Source organism: Glycine max, chromosome 19, assembly GCF_000004515.6.
Source record: "Glycine max cultivar Williams 82 chromosome 19, Glycine_max_v4.0, whole genome shotgun sequence".
NCBI lineage: Eukaryota > Viridiplantae > Streptophyta > Magnoliopsida > Fabales > Fabaceae > Glycine > Glycine max.
The window spans coordinates 44,003,296-44,022,579 of NC_038255.2; the positions used below are offsets into that span (position 1 = coordinate 44,003,296).

Below are 19,284 nucleotides of genomic sequence, written 5' to 3' on the forward strand. Positions count from 1 at the left end.
TTCAATAACTAAATTATTAGAGAAAGAAGGTTATCCAGAAAGTTTCCATTAGCAAAACTGTTTGGACCCATCATGAGAAAGCCAAGGGCATTTCCAAATGCCAATGCTTTGAACATATCTAAAATCACTGATATGAAATTTGTTATCATATTTCCATAAATTAACAATGATTTGGTTATGCACCAAGAGGAAAATGCCAGATAGTATACTACCAACTCTGAATTTCTGCCAAATTTCTTTGTATTTTACAATTTCTAATCTAAATTTTATGATTGTCCAATAAAATGTTAACACTATTTCCATGCATCATTCGTAGTTTGTTTATCGTACAATTTAACAGTTCTAGCACCAAAAAGGTATTTTTCAAGGGGGGAGGGGGGTATGAAAAGAAAGTAATCAATGATTTGAGTTAACTTTTTTTTTTTTTTGACAATGTAGTATATTGTACAAATGTAGGGCTGGACAAACTTCCACTATTTGGTCAGTAAAAAATTAGTATAATACATGTAACCCAAATGTTATACAATGTGGTTGATTAATGGGTAATCATTAATCAAGATATAATGAAGATCAAAAAGAAGGAAAGCAAAGGCGTGTCATCAGCACATTGAATGAATAACGTTCTATTCTATGAGAGAGCACTTGTATGCCATCATCGAATTCCCGTGTAGTAGGACACTTTCCAATCATGTCACAGTTTTGTGCCAAGTAGAAAGGACATATAGCATATCGATTAACACATCTTGGATGGTCCCATACCAACGGATCCTTGTCAAAATGAACTAAATACCCTAAGCATTGAACTAATCAACGTCTGAAAAAGGCATTCTCCAATAATTCCATGAGTTGAAGTCCTCCTGTCATAATTGTAAATTGCAAATCAAATAACTTGTTAGTTGTAAAGTCCACAAGCAGTAAATCTACACGTTTTGGAGATTCTTTATCACCTGTTCAACCAAAGAAGTAGGAGGGAACATATCATTGACGAGTGTGTGTAATGATGTGTAAGATTTTGCATCAATACGATGACTTATTGCCACCTCACCCTGTTAGTTTACAGGGCATTCTGTTAGTACCCTGTGAGAACTAACAAAAATACTATTGTAAAAAAATAAAAAAATCCACACCTTAGGATTAATAATAAATATCTTGCCCTTCGGGATTCCTATCTTCCTGTAACTGAGTTCATCCGTGTCTCTATTGCCAAACCCCGCATAGAACGGATTATAGTCGGAAGGGAAAAGTCTTCTGATATCCTGCAAAACATTATCAGAACATGTGTCAAGTCAGTATGATAAATGCATTTGATGGCACTTCTAAGTTGCGTGTGTTTTGGAAATTACCTCTAGACAAGCAATCTTGAACTCATGAGGTGCCCTTCTTATTACTTCCATAAGTTAAGGGTCCAAACATAATACAAGTCAGATATGTATATTTAACAAAACAGGACTGGTCATCATAAACACACAAGTGTGACGGCTGATTGTAATGTCTATCAGCACAGATCAGGATCATAGATAATTCAACGTCATAACATAATAAAAATGAAAATGTAAGTTGTCAATATTCTTTTGCAGGTGATAAACCATGTTAAAATTTTGAATAATATCAGAATTCAAAATTAATACATAAGCCCAAGCCCAACATCAACATATAAGCAGCCACTTAAGTCAGCCCAAACACATAATGATGAAACACTAATGCCTCAATCTACAAATGATAAGATCCTCACTCTCTCCTATCCTTCTTCCCATATTTATATCTAATAAAACCCTCTAACTAACTAACTAACTAACCCCTTAACTAACTAATCAATATCCTTACAGTAGTAACTAACTCCCCCTTCCTCATAGTCCTAACAATATCAAGTCTATTAGCCTTATAGTAGTCAGAACTCAGAAAACACTTAATTTTGCTGAAATCCATGCATTAGTAGTATTAATATGACCCGTAATCACCACAGATTTCATGTTAGCCACCTTACTAGCTCACTTTGGTGATATTGACAGTATACAAGTCTTCATAAAGATAGAATCATCAAACATAAGCATGTGTACATCAGCAGAAAGAGAAGTCGTTATCATCATCCATGGCTCACAATTGACTACATAAACTAAAATTGCAATACCAATTCAACCTTAATTACTCTCACATTAAAAGTGTCTCACCTTCTCGGTAAAGAGAGGGAAATAATCCATCAGGTGAAATAACAACAGGTCCATTCGGTAAGGTCTTGCCATCCTGCAAATATATGAACTTTTAGTATCTCCTAAAGTGGTATTTTTACAATGATAACTGAGTTGTCAAGATGCAAGGACATAAAAAAAAGAAATTGAAAAAATAGAATTAAAGAGTTAACAAAATGATGACACTAGGATCCAGTTACAAGGTATGGGACTTTAGTCCCACACTGAAAGTATAGGATTCTGGTGTGAGGTTTATAAAGCCTTGGACTCTCCAGCTAAAAGAACTAACTTTTATGGTGTGGTACTCCCAGTCCCATAGTTCTTATCAATTGGTATCAGAACATTTCACCATGTCTCAGTTGTAAGCGAGTCATGAGTTCCACATTTTAGGTACAGAATTTTGGTGTGAGATGTTTTGCAAGGTCTTACGCTCTCCAACCATAATGGCTAGCTTTTGTGATGTGGTTCTCCCAAGATTCTTATCAAAAGACTTGATAGCCCAGACTTGATAGCAAACAGTTAACAGAAGGAAGTGATGTAACCCGTGCAACTTCACAAGACTAGAAGGACATGAAAGACAATTAAAGTTGATAGCCCAGACCCCTACATACTTAGCTTTATGTCAAACTTTTCAAAAAGAAAATCTCATACATGGGTTCCTGGCTGCAACTACTTTAGAAACAGAATAATCCTACTATATAAAAATAAGTTGTCATTGATTGCAGAAAGCCTAGTTGTTTCAATACCTGTTTCAGGTTAAGCAAAAAGTTCCTGGTTAGATAAGCTTGGACAATAGCACGAGCGCTCAAGAACAGTAGCTGGTATCCATTTTCCTGACATAAAAATAGGATATAGTAGTATAAGACAATAATCTTTTTGACATAAAATTCAATGAAACAATAGGCAATCATGATAACATTAAGCACATTATGTTTCCTTTTACATTATACATATACAAAAAGTTCTATACATAACCATTACATCTATCTGCATATATACTATATTCCAAAGGAAAAGAGAAGGTAAGCAGAAAACTAGTACTGAAGCAAAAAAAATAATGTTGAATGAAACAGTAAAAAAATGTAAATGTTATTTAGTCGTTGAAAGAGGCCTATGGACATTGCCCATTACCATTTCAGTTACATGGAAGCAAAGGAGCCCTGTCTCACTAGCCTTTTTATTAACTGTAAATTACTCATAAAGCAAACTAGATTTGACCACGCTTCAGGCTCACTCTGAGCAAGCTCATAGGAACTTGCTTCAGTTCTTAGCAAACCTGTTTACGTGTGCATATATATTTTTTTTTTACACGTGGGAAACAAAGACAGTGTTTGGGGGTTTACAACAACTCACGCATCTTGTTCAACCAACTGAGCTAGACCCCCTTGACACTTGTGCTTATATATTTGCACAAAATCTCTCCAAGTGTTTGCAAAAACCACGTTTAGTCTACAGTTCATCTCATCCTTAAAATAGAACACTGATCAAGTAAATAGAAGTTACTAGGGAACTGAATTTTCTTTTCCTTTTCCTTTTCTCTACAGTCAAAACTCAAAATCTTGTCACAAATTCAAACCCCTAATATGAGAATCACGTAAAACAGAAAACTGTTGATGCGAGGAGGAAAGTTACATAAACATTCTCCAATGGAAGCAACAACAAAGCAGAAATTTGATTACATGTCCACTACATAAGATGCCTCTTAAAGAAAGACCTTTGGAAGATCTGTTGTCAATTACCTCACTAAATGTTGACATTAACAATCCTACTCCATCGTAATTGACATAAACTTAGATGTGAATATAAAAGAAATATACATACTTTAATAGCTGAGAAAAGCCTTGCCACTCCGGACTGTGACCAATCTTTGCCAACTAAAGGCATGAACTGCCCCAAAACATCAGATCTGAAAGGAAGAAAACAGTAGAGCAGTAAGGTGTTGATAGTGATTTTGAAACCAATACCATAATAATGCAAGTCTGCCTTCTATTCTTGCTGCAATTTTTTGCTTTAGTTTAATTGTAATTAAGTTATGTACTTCTAGCCATAAACTCCACCTATGGCTTCATACCCGGTCCCAAGCCTAGGTAAAGGACCATTGGGCCCTTGGAAGCCAACGTAAAACTCATCAATATACTAAACATGTTCATCTACCCGTAATAACAGCAAATGAATTCATGTAGATCATTTTTTTCTTATCCAACTATTACATTAATGTAAACAAACTACTCAAAGACTAGCCCTATACCATAAACCATAAACCATAAACAGAACTTGCATTCCCTTTAATATATTCCTTCATGCAGTAAGATCCAGGAGTATCAATTACTACCATAATTTGCATAATATAATAGGTCCATACTCAGATTTCGTAAAAAATAATGTCCAATTAAGTGAGGAAGTACGGAACATAGATATTGTAATGAATAACAGTGGTTTAGTAGTATCTATGTCAAGTTAAAAGGACAATAAATAGCCTAAGAAGTATTATGACTAGTCTTACTTGGTAATAGTTCCATCTACATCTGAAATTACAATTCTTGCATTCCACTTCCATAAGTATATATGAGCATCAACCTGTTGCATAATTAAACTTTCATGCTAAAATAAGCAAAACACTTTAACCGTTGTATATATAATCATATGGAACTTAGATTCTCAATGAATATCAAACCTGTTGCGTTCCAAGAACCCTGGAAGAGAAACTGAAGGTTACCAAATTTTGACCATCTTTGAGATTTAAGGATGCTATCATCTCATTAGAGGGAACATTTGTCCTCACAAATTGCTTGCGAGGAGACTCATGCCTAGCAGATGTTGGAGATGGCTCGACAACAGAAGTTTGCCAATCAGACTCAGAATCTACAAATACCTCCTCACTTGATACACTATCAGTGTGATCAATTGTCTTGACTCTTCGAAAAGGCATAGGCCAAAGTCTCCATCTGCGTCCAGACGAAGCTGGTCCAGGAGCATCATTCTTGGCCTTCACTGCATCATCCTGTCCCACTGGAATTGTATCTTTGGGCTCAACAGGTAAGTCTAAACCAAATACAGTCATTCCAAGTACAAGAGGAGCAGCCTTTTCCCACAGCAGATACCTCTCTCTGAACTTCAGAACAAGATTTTCATTCTTAATTATGGATAATGCAGAACTTCTAAATTCTTCTGCAGATATCCGGTGTGCTTCAAAAACCTCGGCAGCAGCAACCAAACCCATACCCGCTTTAAGTTCATGACCACAAAGTGAGGCCTCAAACCCTGCATATTTTAAGAAAAGTAAATAAACGATTTATTAGTGCCAAACAATAATTGCATAGAATAAGCCAAACTAATTTGAAGCACAGTTGTTAGCTCTTAGTCTCTTACTCAAAGCAGAATGACTTTGGTCCTCCTCATTGGAAGTAGCTGTTTGAGGTTCAGTTAGTTCACTTTTCTTACAAGAATCTTCAAGTGCAGAGGTTTGTTGACTATCATCTACCAGGTCATTTGATACTGACTTTCCAACATGTTCATCATTACATTCAATAATATCCTTAGTACCAGAATGACTGCCAGAACCAGTGTCAACTTCTACTGGTGCATATTTATCAACCTCTTGAAGTTCTACTTCTAATTCTAGAGAACTACGTTCATCCAAGGAAGTAGGCCCACTAACGGGAGATAACTCATCAATGTTTCTAGATTGTTTGATGTTTTCCTGTTCATTTTCATCCGTAATTGAACAATTCGCATTAGATTCCTCTGCTGAATTTTGAACCTCCAATGAAGAAACTACATCTTGTGAATCAGCATTTCCAGCCTGGTGGTGAGTAAACTCATTTAATTCCAAACAACTTTTGAAGACACTCTGTCTCTTCATACAAGATACAACCTCTTCTGAATCAGTTTGTAAATGATGATCTTCATGATTTTTAATCACCAAGGCTTCCTCAGTGTGACAAATAGTTACCTCCTTTCTTTGAGCTTCCAAAAGGAGCCCAGAACTATCATCACCAACCTTAGTGTCATAACTATTAGCTGGAACATCAGCTGTTGAAGCATCCACCTGACTAACATAATCAGCAGCCCAAGCATTTTCAGCAGAAATAAATTCCCCATTGCCTTCATAGAAGTCAGTCTCTTCACCTGGGCCTAGATGAAATTGAGGAGTTTTTAACTGCACATTGTCCTCATTCTGCTCAGATTTTGAGATAGGGGCCGTCAGTACATGACCATCAACACTGACCAAGACCACCTCCGGCTGGGAACCCTGTGAGTCCACCAAATTCTCTATATCTAGATTCTCATATCGACTAGACTCATATTCAGAAACATCAAGTGAACCTTCAAAAGAGGATTGATCATCTGGGAATTCATAAAATATCCTATCAACATCAGATTCTTCCCTTTGAAGTTGTGACAAAACTGAGGAACGGCTTTCACCTGAAAGATAAGGCACCCCTGAATCAGATATGCTATGGCCAAGTCTATAACCAGGTGTATCATTCATACTCAGATAACTATTATCTTTTTCATGAATTTCGACACCACCATGTTCTCGTCTGAATTCAGAGTTATCAGCAACTTCAGGAGACCCATTTGACTTTATTCCTTTATCACCACAATCATCATCCACCTCTTTTACAAAATACGCCTCCCCTGAATTGTCAAGATACATGTGGAAGTTTGCCTCAATCCCGTTGACATTTATCCGAACAATCTTCTCAGCACCTTTTAGCACACCTTGAAACTTACCAAAGCGAACATACCACGGCGTGCACCGGAACGTGCCATCTTGCTGCTGAACAACAATGACATCAACAGCCCCACCAAAGGGGTGAAAAGGGGTAGCAACTGAATAGACACCTTGGGTTATCAAGCTTCCAACTTTGCCCACCACATTCATTCTTGTCAGTAACCAATGACCAAAGCTCTAGAATTTTGGGAGGCCCAAAAAACAGGCCTCAAAGTTTCTTCTTTCTGGAGTCTGATCCTGCTTTCAATCACAACATGTTCCAACCATACCCTTAATTAATTATTCTCCAAACCACCTAACCCAATATTATCCTAATTTCTTGGCTTCTTTCTCGTGATTACGAATTCTTGTTCAACAAGAGCACTGCATGGGACTCCATAAAGACAAATTTAACAAACTGAATGATCATAAAGGTGATAAAACTAGAGCAACTCATTTTTTAAGTTACAAAATTCAATGTTTGAAAATAACAAAACTAGTCCAAGAAAGAAGAAGAAAAGGCGGCAAGACTTACAAATTGAGAACACCAATATGAATGCTCAAAAAAATTGAGGGCGACTGCGGTTGTTTTAGCAATAAGGTTTCTTGAGATTCTTGCACTGTTTGGATGCAGTTGCAGTTCAATTTTTCTTGGGGGTTTCCAAGTTTGGACTTTTTTTTATTTGTTTTGGTTTGAAGGAATGGATAAAGAGAAGAAAATCGGGTGTTAGAAGTTAGAACAGTGTCTACGAAGCAGCATTTAATAAATAAAAAGGTATTGACATTTGCCAACCAGATTACGAACCGGGTGAGGGCTGTTCGGCCATTTCATACAATTTAGTTGCCGTTGCGACTTGGGAATGAAATATGTTTTTCGCGAAAATTTTATGTTTATTTCTCAGATATTAGGAAAGTAAGTTCATGTAAAAAATTATGGTAAAAACTAGAAGAAATAAATGATAATTTTGGTTTTTGAATGTGTAAGCCAGTGATATACCAATAGTTGAAAAATAGAAATTCAAATTTAGTGTTTGAATGTATAAATGATAATTATATTTTACATATAATTATATTATAAATTAATTTTTTAATTTTATAATTTAGTGTAAAATTGATCCTAAAAAAATATAATTTAATGTTAAATTGATATTTAAATATTATAGATTAATGACAAAATGATCACATAAATTTAAAAATATGATAAAATTGTCACATTTTTTATGCATTAATAAATTAAATCATAATTTTTATTTTTTTAAATCTAAATTTATTAATAGTTTATATACTGAATGACCAAAATAGTTATTTAAAACGTTAAAGAGTATCAATTTATATTTTTCAAAAATTAAAGAGAGTTAGTAAAAGAGTAGACAAAATCAAAGAAGATTTATGTAATTTCACAAAAAAAAATTGGAGAACAATAATAGTTGGTGTAATTTTTATTCTAAAAGTAAGTTAATAGATGTTTATGTATATCGGGCCGAAAGAGCAAAAGGAGAATGATGGGCTAAAATCACAATAGGAGTTGTAGGCCCAAGAAAAATGTGAGTCCCGCGTAGGTGGCACGTCGTCGTCCTCAGTCAGATCTACGATAATGGTAAGATGGTATCCCCTTAAATTCTGAAAGAAAAAGCGCAACAATGTCCATGGCCAAAATGCGACCAGCATTGCCCCTTCTGCTCCTCCTCCTCCTCTTCCTGTTCTCTCCCTCCGCGGCGGAGATAAAGTCGCTGACGATAAACTCCGACAGCCGCCCCATGATCCTCTTGGAGAAATTCGGGTTCACGCACAAGGGCCACGTGTCCATCGCCGTCTCCTCTGTCTCCGTGGGCGTGCTCTCCTCCTCGGTGCAACCAGAATCCTCTCGCCTGGGTTTCTTCCTCCTGAACGAAGAAGCCCTCCTCCAGGTCCTGATGGAGATCCAGCAGAACCCCTCTTTCTGCGTCTTGGACTCCCACTACATCCTCCTCCTCTTCACCTTCCGCGACCTCTCCCCTCCCCCCTTTGCCTCCTTCAACCGCTCCTACCCCGTCACCTCCCCCAACGAATACTCCCTCTTCTTCGCCAACTGCGCACCGGAAACCTCCGTCTCCATGTCCCTCCACACTGAGTCCTACAACCTCGACTCCGACTCCTCCCGCGACTACCTCTCCGCCGGCCAAACTCACCTCCCCTCTCTCTACTTCCTCTTCTTCCTCACCTACCTCTCCTTCTTCTCCCTCTGGCTCTACATCTACTTCTCCAACAAACTCTCCGTTCACCCCATTCACCTCTTAATGTCTCTCCTTCTTCTCGTGAAGGCTCTTAACCTAATCTGCGCCGCCGAGGATAAGCATTACGTCAAGGTCTCGGGTCTTCCCCATGGATGGGATGTTCTGTTCTACATCTTCCAGTTTATCCGCGTCGTTTTGCTCTTTACTGTAATCGTTTTGATAGGTACAGGATGGTCTTTTCTGAAACCCTTTTTGCAGGACAGGGAGAAGAAGGTGCTGATGATTGTCATCCCGCTTCAGGTTCTGGCCAATTTGGCTTCCGTTGTGATCGGGGAAACAGGACCTTTCATCAAAGACTGGGTTACTTGGAATCAGATTTTCTTGCTTGTGGATATTATCTGCTGTTGTGCCATTATTTTCCCTATTGTATGGTCCATTAGATCGCTGAGAGAGACTTCCAAAACCGATGGGAAGGCTTCGAGGAATTTGGCCAAGTTGACTCTGTTTAGACAGTTCTACATTGTTGTTATTGGGTACTTGTATTTCACCAGAATAGTGGTGTTCGCCTTGAGGACGATTGCGGCTTATAAGTACCAATGGGTGAGCAATGCTGCAGAGGAGACCGCGAGTCTTGCGTTTTATGTTGTCATGTTCTACATGTTCAGACCTGTGGAGAAGAACGAGTACTTTGTGCTTGATGAGGAGGAAGAGGAGGCCGCGGAAATGGCGCTCAAGGATGAAGAGTTTGAGCTTTGATTTTGAAGACTCCCACTACGCTACTTAATTACATTACACCCCCCCTTTATACCCTTCTGCTGTTAGAGAAGAAAAGTGTGTTCACAAGGGAATACTGCCTCTATGTTTAGCTACTGCTGCTTCTTTTGCGGGATAGGAAAAAGGTTTTCTACTTCTCTTTCTTTGTTCATTTTTTGAATTTGAGAAGATTTACTAGTGAAATGTTCTTTTATTGATCGATCATTCATTCTTCTTTGGATTTTCTCTGCTTGAGATTATTATGGTGGGGACAGGGTGCTGTACATTTCTCAATTCATTCATTATTTTCTTACTTGATCCAAAATTATCAGTCTTATAATGTTGTTGCTGTTGTTGTTGCTTTGCTTGACATTATTATACATTTTGTGTGCAATTGTATCATGTTATGTTGTTAACATAGTGTCCTGCTGTTTTTTCTTTCAGAAACACTTAAAAGGAGAAGAAAATAGGAAGGAAAAATGCATTGAATTTTTCCCACAAGCTAAAATTAACTTGTATGATAATGGAATGTTGGTAGACACAATAACTAGAAATATTGTCACCACTCTAAACTGTTTTGGGTACAATATATTGGTGAAGGTTGTGAAATGTTAGAAAACCAACCCATGTGTAGGAAATAAGGAAACTTTTAGTGAGTGGTGACACATTTGAACTAGAATTTGGGTATTTTGTATCCGGTCCAGAAAATCGTTTTGTTTAAAGACAATAACAACACATTAACTTCGTGGGATTGCAAGGAAAAAAATGTTGGGAGAAATTGTAGTTGTATTGGATTGGTAAAATTGTAAATTTGGTCAACTTATTTGTTTCAGAATTTGATTTTAGTCCCCCTATAATTTAATTCACGAATTTAATCTTTTAATTTTTTGCAATCCCGTTATTTCAAAATTCACATCCAATAAATGCACCACATATGACATTCAACATTGACAAGTAATTGTTAATGTTCAAGCTTCAATTTCGAAGTTGAAAATTGTAATAATTCAATTTCGAAGCTGAAAACTGAAATAATGAGATTGTAAGAAATTAGGAAACTAAATTTATGAATTAAATTATAAGAGAACTAAATTTATAATTCTCAAATAAATAGGGGTCAAATTTATAATTTTGTTTGTTGGATTCATAACCTACTTTGACAATGGCACTCCATGTATTGATTTTTATTTATTAGGATGGATTCCTACCTTGGGGAGAATTATAACACGAGGCTCATTCTTAAAAAAAATAAAAACATCAAGATTACAAAATATGGCTCTGTCTAATTCATTTATATATTTGTCAAATACAATGTTTATCAAATATGTAAAATCTTAATAAGTATAACTCATCAGGAAGATTTTCGTTGGTTACAATATACTTTTAGTCTTCCACCAAAAAACAATATACTCTTAGTTTTCTACTACATAAAATACTATAGCATTGATAACAGTGGGATAAAATTAAAACCCACACTCTAAACTCACTCACGCAGCGGAAGAATTTTCTTTTTACTCCACACTACACTCACACACGGAGGGAGGAAGAGAATCCACAAAATTTCAATGTACTGATCACGGGTTGGTTTGGATCTGTTTGGTTTTAGATGATTTTTTAATCAAACCAATTAATTTTATTCGGTTTGGTTTCACTCGATTTTGTTTAATTTTTTTTCATAATCTGAATTAAATGAATTCGGTTTGGTATTGGGTTTAATCATAAAAACATATTATTAGAAAAAAGAAACATGTACATACAATTATAATATCAGTAATTTTTTAACAAAAAACAATTACAGTCTACAATAGTAACTATCTAATAGTAGGAGCCAATAACTAGCACTAGCAACAACAATAATATGTTTTTCAGTATCATTAAGTTTTTTCAGAAAACAATTAATGTCTTAAGTTATGTAACAACTAACAAAACAAAAATAATACGGTTTTTACTAGAGTGGAAGTGTAAAACTGAACCTTAAATAATATGACAGTAAATAAAAATAATAATTGTAATTTGTAAAATGTAAATCATGTGACTATAAATTATAAAACTAAAACTAAAATTAAAAAAAATAAAACATTATGTTCAGATCAATTGATTTGGTTTAGTTTTGATAGATTTCAAATTCTTCAATCCGAAGATTGAACCAAATTAATCTATTTTAAAAAAATGTAATCTAAATCCAACCAAACTAATTTATTGGATTAGTTTGATTTGGATTGTTTGGATTTGTGGGTTGGACCAAACCCATGGCCACCACAAGTAATGGTTCTCTAAATTCATTCACTCAATCTGATGTCTGATACAGTACAATACATTGCTTTTTATAGGCAAGTAAATATAAATATGATACATTGTACCGTGTGAAAGAATTTTCAAATTGTTAGATTTTTTAAATTTAAAATAGATGGCTGTGATTCTTTCTCCTTTTTATTTTCTTTTTCTTTTCTTTGTGAGATAATCATCTTCTCGATTTGCCCTTGACACTCTCAGCAACCCTTCACCTTTCCTTCTACTGTGACGGCCCACTACCGCCTGCAAATCCTCTTCTTTCGACCTCCACGACTACCTCTGTCTTTGTGTGGTTTGCAACTACTTGTTGCCCTTCTTGAGTCTGTTTAAGCAATCTTTAATAACATCACATTTTTCATTCTCATAAATATAAAAATATTTAAAATTTATTTGTGTATAATTTTTAATATATTTTTTGTCTTTATAAAATTGAAATATGTCATTTTTATATCTAAAACAAGAATTAAATATCCAAACTCATATATATTAATTTTTTAGATCAGTTATATATATGTATGATGTAAAAAATGTTACCAAAGATCCAAATTTACCCGAATATGTATCTTGACCAAAAAGTAACACAATTTAATTTTGTCAGGATAACAAATATATAAAAAAATTTACAAAGATAAATTTTAAATGTTTTTATATTTATGCGGACAAAAGTTATATTTTAGGACCAATCTTTAATTATTGATCCAATTTTCAATAATTTATTTCATCTCTGTGGATTTTGGTGGGCAAATTTATTATAGGAGGTTAGTTTTAAAAATTATTTATCAATGGGGTTAGTTTTAAAAACTATTTACCAATGGGGTCTGTTTTTATGGATGCCGCCAGAAAAACTGGCGACATAGTTGTTCCGCCATTGCAGATAGCGAGAACGATGCTGAGTTGGAGGGTGTACGTTGGTGCCGCCACTGAAAATGGCGAGATGCATGATCCGCTAATGCAGTTGGCTAGAAGCGTTGAACGTATTTCCTTTTTTTTTACATTATTATTATTGTTATTTTAGTGCATAGATGGTACAGAATAAATATTTTTTATATAACTAAATATAAAAAATAAAATCAACATTGTGTATGAAATAAATGGACTGAAATAAAAACATTTATCTTATATATTTTCATGATTTTCGATAAACATTAATTACTGTTTTTATAAAATTACTTTATACTAATATCATATTTAAAAAAATATCATTTGAAATGTTCCGATTAATTTACTTGTTTTTTAAACATTTTTTACGATTTAATAGAAAGATAAAAAGCTAGCTTGCACATCCCTGTATATTCTATTTACTCATCCTCCTTCAATTGGATTCGCATGGTATAGCTGGCATGTGGTGTAGCTGGTTTTGGTTGCAGTCTCAAACCTCTCAGTGTTCTCAAATAACAAATAACTACTAATTTATTTGCTGATAATATATATATATATATATATATATATATATATATATATATATATATATATATATTTGAGTCTTACATGTGTGCGGGAGTTAATGGCACACTTTATTTATTTTTCTTTTGATGTTTTTTTTAAATCAGCAAAAACATGTATTAAAATGAGTACAGGGGGTATCACAAACCCATAAACATAAAGTATCAGAAACATATCCCTGCGCAATTGAGCTATTGGTTACATTATATTTAAACCTTGAATAACAAGTTTAAATAGCTAATAACAAGTTTAAATAACAAGTAATTTTATAAAATCTGTCTCGCCATTCAGAATTGCGGAACATTTCAAATGATATTTTTTTAATATGATATTAGTATAAAGTAATTTTATAAAAACAGTAATTAATGTTTATCGAAAATCATGAAAATATATAAGATAAATGTTTTTTATTTCAGTCCATTTATTTCATACACAATGTTGATTTTATTTTTTATATTTAGTTATATAAAAAAATATTTATTCTGTATCATCCATACACTAAAATAACAATAATAATAATGTAAAAAAAAAAGGAAATACATTCAGCGCTTCGCCAACTGCATTGGCGGATCATGCATCAGCATCGTTCTCGTCATTTACAATGGCGGAACAGTTATGTTATCAGTTTTTCTGGCGGCATCCATACAGGAACAAATCCCTCTTTTAAAAGTTTAAAAACAGACTTCATTGATAAATAGTTTTTAAAACTAACCCCTACATTAAATTTGTCATTTTGGTGATCATAAGAGTTAAAAGGAGTAAAAATAGAATACACTTGACATTTGACATAAAAAGTTTGATTGGCCCATTTTTTGAATTTAAAAATATTTTTTTATTCATGCAATATATTTATTTTTAATTTAATTTTTATAAAACTATTTTTTATGATAATTATTATAGTTTATAATTTTAGTCCTTTGTTATTTTGTTTTATTCCTTGTATATATTTTTTTCATTTCTATCCTTATAATATGTGAATAAAATGGATAAAATATTATTGGAATTTAAAAATTATATATAAATTACAAGAACTAAAATAAAATGATAAAGATCAAAATGTACAAAAAGCACTATGACCATTTTAAAAAGATAATTTTACAAATAACAAAAAAGACAGTATATTATAGAGACAAAAACATATTTAAACATTGTTTTAAAATCTAAACTAGTCTTTAAATTAAAAAAAATTCTAATGATGTATAAATTCAATTAAAAATATGTTTAAGATACAATTCTTAAGAGTAGAGATATTTAATAAACAAAAATAGTTGTTTTATTTAAATTTCAAAACATAAGTGAATAACTAAATTAATTTTAATACATGAATGATAAAAATATTACAGTTAAACAACCGAAGCCTTCACTAATTAATGCCACATAGAAGAGGTCGTCGATTAGCGCACATCTAGCAATGTTAATGAAGAGGGAGATAGAACAGGGTGGTAAAGTGAAGAAGGAGAAAATTAAATTAAAATGTCAATAAAAAATCCTACACAAGATTTGCTATGCTTGAAGAGACAAAACTGTCATGAACGCCACTAGGCGCGTGGGAGGCAACGAAGATTTCTAACCTGTCTTGTTCTTGATTTCATTTAGAATATAATGATTTGTGCTGCTAGTCTACACCATGAAAAAGAAATACACAGACAATAGATGAAGTAGTAATAATCTAGTTAATATAATGTCACAAGGAAATAAATAAATTACAATAATTTATTCTGAGTTATTACCTATAATTTTTTGCTTTTTTAATGCTTATGGCAACTCTTTTATAAGAGTACATTGTGTAATATATTTTAAATAATTAAGAGGAATTAGTATAACAATATACAGGGAGTGTTAGTATAATTGTTTTTAACAATGCATAAAGATTAGTGTAGAGATAAAAAAGAAAAAAAATATCTATAAAAAAATCGATAAAATTTCATGAGAGATTAATGTAATTTACTATAAAAGAAATAAAAAAATAAAAAGAGAGAAGTGTTTGAATGGTATTTATGCTAATAAGTCATGTGATTTGTTTGCAGTTTTTTTCCAAACCCAAAGTGCCTTCTAGGCTTCAGGTTGCCAAATCCTAAACCACTTGAACTCATATTTACTTTGAAAATCCAGGATCAACTAGCTAGGATAAAAAATCATGTTTTCTCATGTACTCCCTCCACAGGGTATATATGTAAGGAGATTCAAAGATTGAACAGAGATAAAAAAACTAAAAGCTATGATTCTCATGTTAGCTTATATAAATCAAAAACCTACATTTTCCCTCCTATATATAAACCCACAAACTATAAGTTGACTTCTACAACCTACTCCTGAAATAATGCAAAGGCAGCACGTTACACTCACATGCATATAATTGCTAGCACAAATCCACTTAAACCTTTTCTCTGTTCACAAAATTTTTACATCTAGCGTGCGAGAATTAACATCCTCCGCAGGAGAAATTACATTCACATTTCACACACCCTTATACAAAAGTGAATAAAAGAAACCAAAGTGATATACTCTTCTCTCTGGATCATAAATAGGAAGGAAATATATATAATAAACAAAACAAATTAAAAAAGTTCAAACCTTTGATTAAAAATCAATATTTTTCGTCGACAACATCTACACTAGCGGAACAGGACAAGACCCTTCGGAGAATCCTAGACAAAGCAGAACACGAGACCTCCTTAGCCTTACTCCAAACCAAGCACTTGGTTTTCTTAGCCTCATCAGGCTTTGTCTCGCTCCCATGTTTTTTCTTCTTCTTCATCTTTGCCCTACCAAAACACTTGTGGGTTTTCTCGAGCTCGTTCTCTTCTTCCCTAGAAAACGTGTAGCTTCTGAGGTACATTTGCCTGCAGGAGATGCTGTCCACCACCCTAGGGTGACCGTACAATATATGAGAACCCTTCTCTCTGTTGCAACTTCTTGACCTCACAAACTCAGCATCCGATTCCGGCCACTTGTAGAGGTTCACGTAGGAAGCCCTCACGGGAACACGTGGGTCACGTGCGTCGTTGATGCAGTTCGATATGCAAATTGAGCTCATCTTTTTTCCCCTCAGTTTCTGAGGTGATACTGGGATAGTGCGAGTTTGCGTAGAGCAAGGGTTATAAATTGAGAAAATTTTAAAAAAAGAAAAAAGAAAAGAGAAAGGAAGCAAAAACTTAGATTGCAAGAAAAGGGTGTGGGAAAGGAAAGAAGGAATAATTGAATGGATTTATAGTGGGCATTATTTGTGAAGTAATCATGTGTGATGATTTGCAATGACTGCGTTATTTTTATTTTCATTTTCTTTGTTAATTAGTTGTGTGTATGAGAGTTTGTGATGTCGAAGGGTAGTATTAGAGGCAATGTGCTGCAAATAAAGTGTGTTTTGATGCATCTAGACGGTGCCAAAACAGAGGCCAAGTGGGGGGAATCATGTTGTCTTTTTTTTTATTTTCTCTATTGATGGTGAAACTCGATTGCTGTTTTTGTTATTATTAAAACCGGTAGCCTTTTCTGCACGGAAATGCTGAGAGAAAAATAAAATAGTAAATGTTAGGTACACGACGAACATTTGGATTACAGGTTCGACACAGAAAGCAGAAAGACCCGAACTGTATAATCTATAAATTTTGCTTTAAAATTTATTAACAACGAAGAAGGACGAATTTTGATACTTCAGTGGAATAATATAGAACCAAACAATTTAGGGCATCTTGAGTTCTTAATTGGGTTCTTAATTTATTTTTGTGAACTTTCAATGTCACCTTAGATTTGACAATTTCAACCAAAACCCAGTCTAATGTTAAAGTTGTTAACAGGTTAACACAATTTTTAACTTATTTTTGTCGGTTCTACCATTTTTTATTGTCTATTTCAATTACCGAACATTTGATCGGAGATAAGTTTTTGGTAAGTTAGAAAATTTAATTTCATGTAATTTAAATAATAAAATATACGAGGGGAAATATTTTTCGGAAATGTTTTTTTATCAGATTCTTATGAAAACTAACTTTCCTATAGTGAGGTGAAAATCTTATTTTTTTTAGTTTAATTTTTTTTATTATAGTAAAATCATCATGTTATTTTTTATTAAATTATTTAACTCTTTGTTTTCTAGAAAATTATCTGAAAAAATTTAATGGTTGTTATTCATAAAAAAAAATGATTTTTAGGATTCAAAATTCTCCCCTACTCAAAGCTTCCTTAATTCGTTTGTATGATTTGTATTTATTTCAACTAATTTCTTTTTACATTCTTTCTAACTCCTATCTTTGTTCTTTATTTGCTAGCTTATATCTTATATATTGTTTTGTTTTTTTGCCATCGTTGCCATAGATATGTTGTCGATTAGTCAACACTCCCTCCCTCAATCGTTGCATGCTCTGGTTATGTGAGTCTTTCGGGATTTATTTTCTAGTTTTGAGGATTTTACAAGTATTGATTTCTATTTAATTGTGGTTTTGTAGATTTTTTGGGTTTGATTTTTTTTGAATTTGGATTTGAGCACGACTCAACCAGCTCATAGGAAAGAATTGTCTCTCACCCGTCAAGATGAGATTTGAGTTTTTCCTTTAAACCCATCATATTATCTTGAAAAATATTTTGATACACATCTAATATGTTATCCAATAGAGAAAAAGTAAAAAGAAAATATGTATATAAGTATGAAAAAGTTTAAGATAGGATACAAAGAAAAAAATTAAAGATGTTGATGAGATATTTAAAATAAATGATGAATTTATATATCATTATTATATAATTTTAGAGTTTGAGTTTAAAAAATTAAAAATTATCTTTCACTTATATGCATTTTAAAATCTTAAAATCATCTATAATCAATGTAATACTTTTGAAAAAAAATTAATAATTATGGATTGCATCTTCATGTCTCTTCTATTCCAAGTTGTTAAATGTTAATTTCATGCTCTCTCTCCTCCACTCATCACTTTATTCATTAAGGACTTGTTGCTTATTTAGGCATCAATACTCACACGTGGAAACAAATTAAGCCAGCAAACTCCAGTCCTATTTTAGAAAGATTATCGCTTAACATTTAAGAACCAATATAAACAACTACGTTAAAGATCCTCTTAGAAATAAAATAAAATAGTTATTATATTGTTTGTATATTTTTTATAGACTTAAATATAATGAAACAAAAAAGGTCATTCTAGCTATCTCATACCTCAACTTAATGACAAAATACTTTTCAATAATTTATATTGTGAAACAATATTAGTTTTGATTGTTATTTTCTTATGAAAATAATATTTCGTTTTCAATTTATTTTTATAAGATAGACGAAATTAAATAAAATCGTCTTACTCAAATGAAAGCAAAGCGCAATATTTTAGTTTTCTTTTGAGAGGACGCAACATATAGCAGAAAACTATGAAATATTAAAAAATTAAGAAAACATTTTATATATATATATATATATATATATATATATATATATATATATATATAATCAAATTATATCGATACACTGTTCATAACTATTATACTATTATATAACTTTCAACCGAATGATGTTTTTATTAAAATTTTTTGTTGGATTAAAAGTTCATTTTACATAAATTTTATATATAAAATTTTATATTAATCTAAAATAATTTATTACCTCATTTATATAGATTAAAATTGAAGTAACATAAATATTTTAAAATATATTAAAATGTAGATAATTTGATTATCTTTTTAG

The 19,284-nt window shown here is 33.0% G+C and overlaps 3 protein-coding genes across 4 annotated transcripts; 1 reads left to right on the top strand and 2 right to left on the bottom strand.

Moving 5' to 3' along the window:
* Positions 1 to 476: 476 nt before the first annotated feature.
* On the bottom strand, positions 477 to 7,652 carry LOC100780784 (phosphatidate phosphatase PAH1). 2 transcript variants are annotated; one of them, XM_006604476.3, is made up of 11 exons: positions 7,439 to 7,652; positions 5,556 to 7,287; positions 4,861 to 5,447; positions 4,690 to 4,763; positions 4,008 to 4,092; positions 2,933 to 3,019; positions 2,169 to 2,241; positions 1,344 to 1,387; positions 1,128 to 1,256; positions 948 to 1,046; positions 477 to 857 (listed from the first exon to the last, which is right to left on the bottom strand). In XM_006604476.3, exons 2-11 carry the CDS (start codon positions 7,072 to 7,074, stop codon positions 804 to 806), a joined length of 2,751 nt encoding a protein of 916 aa, XP_006604539.1. In that variant the 5' UTR covers positions 7,075 to 7,287; positions 7,439 to 7,652; the 3' UTR covers positions 477 to 803. The 2 variants fall into 2 exon arrangements, with proteins under 2 accessions (XP_006604539.1, XP_014627511.1); XM_014772025.2 differs by having other exon boundaries at positions 5,556 to 7,297.
* An 849-nt stretch (positions 7,653 to 8,501) lies between these two features.
* On the top strand, positions 8,502 to 10,563 carry LOC100787919 (protein CANDIDATE G-PROTEIN COUPLED RECEPTOR 7). The gene is made up of 2 exons (XM_003554292.5): positions 8,502 to 10,015; positions 10,314 to 10,563. The coding sequence occupies exon 1, from the start codon at positions 8,544 to 8,546 to the stop codon at positions 9,870 to 9,872; it is 1,329 nt and encodes a 442-aa protein (XP_003554340.1). The 5' UTR covers positions 8,502 to 8,543; the 3' UTR covers positions 9,873 to 10,015; positions 10,314 to 10,563.
* A 5,478-nt stretch (positions 10,564 to 16,041) lies between these two features.
* LOC100527315 (uncharacterized) lies at positions 16,042 to 16,844 on the bottom strand. Its single transcript, NM_001251125.3, has one exon. It carries the CDS (start codon positions 16,636 to 16,638, stop codon positions 16,189 to 16,191), a length of 450 nt encoding a protein of 149 aa, NP_001238054.2. The 5' UTR covers positions 16,639 to 16,844; the 3' UTR covers positions 16,042 to 16,188.
* Between the last annotated feature and the right edge of the window lie 2,440 nt (positions 16,845 to 19,284).

Excerpts from the sequence above, each read along its gene's own strand:
- LOC100780784 (XM_006604476.3), bottom strand. The coding sequence starts at position 7,074 with ATGAATGTGGTGGGCAAAGTTGGAAGCTTGATAACCCAAGGTGTCTAT. Across the intron at positions 3,020-4,007 it reads GGCTTTTCTCAGCTATTAAA|GAAAATGGATACCAGCTACT; the intron begins GTATGTATATTT and ends TTTTTATGTCAG. Across the intron at positions 858-947 it reads CTACTTCTTTGGTTGAACAG|GAGGACTTCAACTCATGGAA; the intron begins GTGATAAAGAAT and ends CAATTATGACAG.
- LOC100787919 (XM_003554292.5), top strand. The coding sequence starts at position 8,544 with ATGTCCATGGCCAAAATGCGACCAGCATTGCCCCTTCTGCTCCTCCTC.
- LOC100527315 (NM_001251125.3), bottom strand. The coding sequence starts at position 16,638 with ATGAGCTCAATTTGCATATCGAACTGCATCAACGACGCACGTGACCCA.